Source organism: Hyla sarda, chromosome 3 (assembly GCF_029499605.1).
Source record: "Hyla sarda isolate aHylSar1 chromosome 3, aHylSar1.hap1, whole genome shotgun sequence".
In the NCBI taxonomy this organism is placed as follows: Eukaryota; Metazoa; Chordata; class Amphibia; order Anura; family Hylidae; genus Hyla; species Hyla sarda.
Genome location: NC_079191.1, coordinates 412298058 through 412306042, shown reverse-complemented (window position 1 = coordinate 412306042; position 7985 = coordinate 412298058). Strand labels below are relative to the sequence as shown.

At 42.7% G+C, this 7985-nt stretch overlaps 1 protein-coding gene across 3 annotated transcripts in view; it reads right to left on the bottom strand.

The window, feature by feature from the left end:
* Window positions 1-1880: 1880 nt before the first annotated feature.
* Window positions 1881-7985, bottom strand: part of SERTAD4 (SERTA domain containing 4) — a 70973-nt gene continuing 64868 nt past the window's right edge. For all 3 annotated transcript variants that reach the window (XM_056568208.1, XM_056568205.1, XM_056568207.1), the window contains exon 4: window positions 1881-3211. In XM_056568208.1, the coding sequence (XP_056424183.1) occupies window positions 2489-3211 (723 nt within the window). In that variant the 3' untranslated portion in view covers window positions 1881-2488. The remainder of the gene's footprint in view (window positions 3212-7985) is intronic.

Below are 7985 nucleotides of genomic sequence, written 5' to 3'. Positions count from 1 at the left end.
AGAAAACACTGGTCTTTTGAATGGAATACAGCTTATTTGTGTTTCAATGGGTGGGGTGGCTGATGTGTGGGAGGGAGGAAAGTGACCTCAATCTTACAAACAAGGAACTATGGGATTTGTAGTTGAAGAAGGAAACTCCAACAAGAAATTCCCAGTTCACAGAAAGATAGTCTCAGTGTTATGGTAATCTCACAACACAGCCATTTAGCCCAAAGACAAGCACAGATCCTTCCTAAGCATGTCCATTACTATCTGCCAGGTACGCGGTAAAATCACCTTATGGTGGATAACCCCTTTAACCCCTTAAGGACGCAGGACGTAAATGTACGTCCTGGTGAGGTGGTACTTAACGCAACAGGACGTACATTTACGTCCTAAGCATAACCGCGGGCATCGGAGCGATGCCCGTGTCATGTGCGGCTGATCCCGGCTGCTGATCGCAGCCAGGGACCAGCCGGCAATGGCCGACGCCCGCGATCTCGCGGGCGTCCGCCATTAACCCCTCAGGTGCCGGGATCAATACAGATCCCGGCATCTGCGGGAGTTCGCGATTTAAATGAACGATCGGATCGCCCGCAGCGCTGCTGCGGGGATCCGATCATTCATAACGCCGCACGGAGGTCCCCTCACCTTCCTCCGTGCGGCTCCCGGCGTCTCCTGCTCTGGTCTGTGATCGAGCAGACCAGAGCAGAAGATGACCGATAATACTGATCTGTTCTATGTCCTATACATAGAACAGATCAGTATTAGCAATCATGGTATTGCTATGAATAGTCCCCTATGGGGACTATTCAAGTGTAAAAAAAAATTTAAAAAAATGTAAAAGTAAAAGTAAAAAAAAAGTGAAAAATCCCCTCCCCCAATAAAAAAGTAAAACGTCCGTTTTTTCCTATTTTACCCCCAAAAAGCGTAAAAAACATTTTTTATAGACATATTTGGTATCGCCGCGTGCGTAAATGTCCGAACTATTAAAATAAAATGTTAATGATCCCGTACGGTGAACGGCGTGAACGAAAAAAAATTAAAAAAAGTCCAAAATTCCTACTTTTTTAATACATTTTATTAAAAAAAAATTATAAAAAGTGTATTAAAAGTTTTTTATATGCAAATGTGGTATCAAAAAAAAGTACAGATCATGGCGCAAAAAATGAGCCCCCATACCGCCACTTATACGGAAAAATAAAAAAGTTAGAGGTCATCAAAATAAAGGGATTATAAACGTACTAATTTGGTTAAAAAGTTTGTGATTTTTTTTAAGCGCAACAATAATATAAAAGTATATAATAATGGGTATCATTTTAATCGTATTGACCCTCAGAATAAAGAATACACGTCATTTTTACCATAAATTGTACGGCGTGAAAACAAAACCTTCCAAAATTAGCAAAATTGCGTTTTTCGTTTTAATTTCCCCACAAAAATAGTGTTTTTTGGTTGCGCCATACATTTTATGATATAATGAGTGATGTCATTACAAAGGAAAACTGGTCGCGCAAAAAACAAGCCCTCATACTAGTCTGTGGATGAAAATATAAAAGAGTTATGATTTTTAGAAGGCGAGGAGGAAAAAATGAAAACGTAAAAATTAAATTGTCTGAGTCCTTAAGGCCAAAATGGGCTGAGTCCTTAAGGGGTTAAGCCATCATGATGTCCATGTAAACCAGTGGTCTCAAAGTGTGGCCCTGCAGATGTTGCAAACCTTCAACTACCAGCATGCCAGGACAGCTGTTGGCTGCTGTAAATGGTCAGGTCCCTACACTTTTGAGTTGAAACCCTGATACTTGGTGAGAGTCCATATCACTACTGTTTCGGTCAGCAGGGTGTAGCTCCTGTAGGTCTTCTCATATCCATCCCATGTTGGCACGAAATAAATGACTAGGTTGTAATCTCAATATTTATTGTAATACAAATATTACGAGTGAAATGAAAGTCACTACAGCATAAATGCAGATGAGGAGAAAAATACATTTCCAATGCTCTTAGAAAAAAATGTTCTAGAAGGGTTGGATCTCAGATGCACCTAGATAAGGCTTGTTTCATGCCCTTGGCCTTACCTCCAATGGCAAAAAGGAGGTCTCCAATAAGAAGACCAACAGTCAAACCGGGTACCCCCACACATATCTGGTATGTGCATATGACGGCATCCAGTTCTGAATTCTAGGCAAGTGTGTCTAAAATTCTTGTCTGACGTACATGAGGCACAGTATAGCACTATGAATCCGTCTTCATAGCGTAAGCCCAAATCACGGACAGTACCAAAAAAAATGATAACTGTAAATGTGATCTAATACATTTCTTAAACTATATTACACAAAGGAAAACACTGACGTTTGTTTCATACCAGAAATCCCTTTTTTTGCATAGGGAATGTTTCATTATCACCATAAAAAGCTACAAAAAAAAACCCATTTCCACTGCAGAACAGAACCCCACTTTTAGGCAACAACAAAAAAGAATGAAAATAATCAGAACGTTAACGCGGTGCAGCTCACATCTTGTTCCCTTTGTTGCAGCAAAGTTTATTACCTGGAAAAACCTCTTTTTTCCTGAGAGATTTTTTCCATGGTTCGCTTGTGCTACTCTTGTCATTGCAACCAGTTGCCAAAATATCATAAAGTCGGCCTTTGCGTTCCAGGGTGCCACCCCCATTTGAAGCCTCGCAGCTAAAGCTGTGTGGACCCCTCTTCTCTTCGGCTGATTCCTCGTGCAAATTTTGCTTTTGTTGAGACCTTGTATTGGTTACAATCCCCCCGCAGGAAGGCCCCTGCATGCTGTTCCTGTATAAAGGAGCATCCGCCGTGCTGTAATCCATATTACGAGAGCATCCTGGCAAAGGCAAAGAGCTACTAGATGAACAGGAAGCTGCGAGGTGCCCTCCGTTGGCGTTAACGGCGAAGGGGATGTTTAGATAATGGCTGCCACATTCCTGGTAGAAACAACAAGTCTGAAGGCTACTGTCGTCCTTGGCAATACGAAGGCGTTTCCGATAAGGACAATCCTGGGGCACAAACCATTCCTGGGCGGACGCTCCGCTCAGGGCGCACGCCGAGAAGCACCAGTTGTTCTGCAGTAGAATCTCGCCATGAATTCTCTTCATCAGATTGTTGATCAGGACCGACCTTCTGAGGAACACTTCAGGGTCATCAATGAACTTCAACTTCTCCAAGGACATGTAAAGTACATGGGCCCTCTCTTCGAAGATGGATACATTCTAAAATCACGGAAAAAAAGAAGAAACCAAAGATGAGATTTCAGAAGAGGAACACAGATTATCGATCATCATAATAAAACATTTAGTTACTTTTATATAAAACATCTAGGTCAGCGGTTCCCAACCTTTTTATGCCCGAGTACCGCTTAGCAGCCCATTTTCAAAAGTTGTACCCCCATATAGTTGTAGCCCCCTTACCACCCCCATATAGTTAAAGGCACCATACACTGCCCCCATATAGTTGTAAGCCCTACAGTTTCCCCTATAGTTGTAGACCTCAACATTGCCCCTATATAGTTGTAGTCCCCCATACTTCTGTGCTTCAGTGCCCCACTTTCACATGTCCCAGAGCAGTAGATCCCAGGTCCAAAGGAGTGGTGGAGCACTGAGGAGGAATGGAGGAGCAATGAACCACGGAACCTGACGCAGTTCCCATGCTTTTCCTAGCGGCCCTCCTGCCCTTCAGCTAGTACCAGCATCCACTGCTCATTTATGTTAAAGATTCCCTCTGCCAAGATCAGGCAGCATGGGTCGCAGCCACTTGGTAGTGGCAGTGGCCGCCATTACAGATTTTTTTTGCATACCTCCAGGAGAACTGTAGGTATTTGTACCCCAAGTTGGGATCTAGATGATCATTCAATGTTAAATACAAGACAACAAGTTCAACCTCATGTAGTGTTTATCCAGAAAAAGGCAAAACAATTCCTTTGAGGTAGTTGGCAATTAGAGCTGTCGAGGTCAGTGAGGTCGATGATGTTTCTATGACTGCAGTACTCCTTTAGGTGTCTAGAAATGGGAAAGCCCTTTAAATTAGGAAAACTGTACCTGTACCATTAAATAGTTAAATGACTATAAAAACTCTCATATTCTATAAGACACATTTATCTGTCAGAGAAATAGCTGAATCTGAGGAATTAATTGTCATCTCCATTAGCTTCGCAGCAGCTTAAAGCTTGGAAAAGGTTTTACCGTCAGTTATATAGTTTTATCAATTTTGTGTCATAAGGAACAGTAGTAAGGGAGGTTCTGTGCACTCACATCCTCTCTTGTTTCATTATTGTACTGAGACTCGAAACTTGGTCACGTACTTTAAATCTGGTCACCCTACAATGGGGTAGGTAATGAAGACAACTCCTGACCATATGCACTATTAGGGCATGCTTTTTTTAAGAGGACCTCCGAATATGTCTCTATTACTAAATTCACGTATTTTCCATAGAACGCTACATTGAGCTGTTCCTCTGTTACCCTTTCTGGAAATATTTGGATATCTTAACAACTGGGTTAAAGGGAAATGTCACAACACTCACTGGCCCTCGATCCAATCAGAGTTAAAGAGTACCTGTCATCAAACTGTATTTTCTAAACTAACTCAGATTATATTCCCTAACTTCTCCAAACACCCGAGCTTTCAAAAACTGTGTATCAAACCTTTCCCCTTGCTCACATTGTGTGAGCTCCCGGCAGGAGAAAGTGGGTGTTCCCTAGCAGGAGTGATGTCACTGAAGCCTGAGAGAGCTGTGCCTCGCCATGCCCTGCACACAATTCCTGAGTTTGGTCTCCTGCCAGGCCGGGAGGAGACCAAACTAACTGTTTTACGTGTGGCAGGGAACAGAACAGAGCCACCTAGTGGCAATTTTTTCAATCATATTAAAAAACATATAAAGGTTGAGAATTTTAACAGCAAGTAAATAGCAAAGTGTCTTATAATTACATAAGGAACAATATATTAAAAGTTTAGTTTGGTGACAGGTTCTCTTTAACCATGTCAGATTTTGGTACATTGTCAGGGTGATGAAGTTGTCAAGGTTAGCAATTAGGTTGTAAATTGGAGAGGTGAGTCAGACTGGGGACTAGAAATGAGAAAATTAGGAAATCTGAAACAAGGAATGAGAATGGAGCCATGCTGATGTCTATGAATAAAAAGGAAAGTGATGCAGGGGACTAAAAATCACAGGAGAGGACTATGAATGAGAAGGGAGGTGGGCCATGCTGAAGACAAAGACTGAGAGGGGAGTCATGCAAAGGATTAAAAATTAAAAGGGGAGTGCTACTGCAGAGCAAAAAGAAGAAAGGAGCCATGAGAATGGAATCATGCAAGAATAAGAAGGACGTCTTGGTGAGAACTAGGAATGAGATGGGAAACCGTAATGGATCTAGGAATAAACACAGGAGCCATGCTGATGGACAGGAATGAGAAAGGAGTCATGCTGGGGCAGAAATAGAAATGATGTCATGCTGTTGACTGCGAATGAGAGGGGAGCCATGCTGGTGACCAAGAACGAGAAGGGAGCCATGCTGGTGACCAAGAATGAGAGGGGAGCATGCTGGTGACCAAGAATGAGAGGGGAGCATGCTGGTGACCAGAAATAAGAGGGGAGCCATGCTGGTGACCAAGAATGAGAGGGGAGCATGCTGGTGACCAGGAGTAAGAGGGGAGCCATGCTGGTGACCAAGAATGAGAGGGGAGCATGCTGGTGACCAGAAATAAGAGGGGAGCCATGCTGGTGACCAAGAATGAGAGGGGAGCATGCTGGTGACCAGGAGTAAGAGGGGAGCCATGCTGGTGACCAAGAATGAGAGGGGAGCATGCTGGTGACCAGAAATAAGAGGGGAGCCATGATGGTGACTAGGAGTAAGAAGGGAGCCATGCTGGTGACCAAGAATGAGAGGGGAGCATGCTGGTGACCAGGAATAAGAGGGGAGCCATGCTGGTGACCAGGAATAAGAGGGGAGCCATGCTGGTGACCAGGAATAAGAGGGGAGCCATGCTGGTGACCAGGAATGAGAGATGAGCCATGATTGTGACCAGGTATAAGAGAGAAGCCATGCTGGTGACCAGGAATAAAAGTTGAGCCATGATGGTGACCAGGAATGATAGGGGAGTCATGGGTAGGAAGAACGAGAAGAAGGCTATGCTAATTTGCGACAGTAGCAGTCCGGATTTTGGACTGTTTTATCATTATTTGTGTATTTGTGTCTCTGTGCTGTATATGTTTTCTGGCTCTTTAAACACTTTAACCTTCATTCTGTATGTGTTTTTCTTTGAGAGGATGACCCCCATAAAAGACCATTTTTCTGTGTGAATTTGGGTGATCGAAGAGGTTTCACAGTATATAACTGGGTCCAGTTTTGGACCAGTAAAGACTCGATTGAGAAAACTGAAGGAATCTGGGGGTTATTGTCCTAGAACTGTGCATTTTGCCGGCCCTCTGTTATTCCTTCTGGAAATGTGTAGTCCTGCAGAATAGTCACAATGAAGTTGGAAGAAATCTGAATGCAATAATTGTACCAAACCTTTTTTGCGGTAAACATCTGCGTGTAAAAAAAGACAACCCCCCCCACCGTATCCTATTCCCGCACTTTGTGGCCTTGAACATTTCTAGACATATGGAACAAATGCGAAAATATGCGCCATTATGTTTTAGAAATTGCAGGCATGCACGTATTCCTTCACTTGTAACTTTGCTGAATGCTTGAACTCTAACTAAGACAAAGGATTAAAACTTCAGTCAAAGTCTTGAGAAAAGACTATAAAAAGTCATTGTATTTCCAAAAAAGAAAAAAAAAAAAGAAAAGAAGCACAAAGACTTCTGGCAAATATCAAGAATAACTTGGACTCAGACGACTTTATGAAAGATGGCACTGCGCCAAAGATGACACATAAGGTGCCATAGAACGAGATGGAAAATTCTTTACCACGTAAGTAAGTACTTGCAGGACCGCGGCGGAGAAATGAAACATTTCCGGCCACACCAGCGCTGAGGTAATAGAAGAGATGGCCTCGGAAATCTGAGTCTTCACTTCATTTGTTATCCTTTCGACAAACTCAAAACAGAAGTCTGTAGTGTATCAGGGAAACGAGAGGAGACAGGGCTGGCGCCGTATGTATACATATATGTATAATATATATATATATATATATATATATATATATATATATATATATATATGTGTGTGTGTGTGTGTGTGTGTGTGTGTAAGTGCAGCCGTATTACTCTCCCATTAGCTGATGGACTTCATGATAACCTGCAAGAAGATGGTCACTTATAAGAGCTTGCAAAATATACAATCAATTCAGCACTTCCAATATGCAGCTTTATTTTATCCAAGTAAACATGAAGAACAGCATTCAAATAGATTACAACATGATGAGGGAGATTTATCAAAACCTGTCCAGAGGAAACATTGCCTAGTTGCCCATAGCAACCAACCAGATCGCTTCTTTCATTCTTGAAAACTGGGCAACTTGGGCAACTTGGGCAACTTGGGCAACTGGTCAACTTTTCCTCTGGACAGAGTTTGATATATCTCCCCCAATGAGTTTCAGTTCGCTTAACCGCTCCAGATGTCTGGGGTGCTGCAGCCGAGATCCCAGTGATCAATGATGAAGATCAGTGTGTGCAGTGTTATAGCTCCCTATGGGACCTATAACACTTCAAAAAAAAAGTGAAAAAAAAAGTGAATGAATATCATTTAACCCCTCCCATTGAAATAGATTACAACATGATGAGGGAGATTTATCAAAACCTGTCCAGAGGAAACGTTGCCTAGTTGCCCATAGCAACCAATCAGATCGCTTCTTTCATTCTTGAAAACTGGGCAACTTGGGCAACTGGTCAACTTTTCCTCTGGACAGAGTTTGATATATCTCCCCCAATGAGTTTCAGTTCGCTGAACCGCTCTGGATGTCTGGGGTGCCGCAGCCGAGATCGCCAGCGGCATGACATATCTGGAAGGACAACATTCCAACTAGACTACACCATCTTGACAT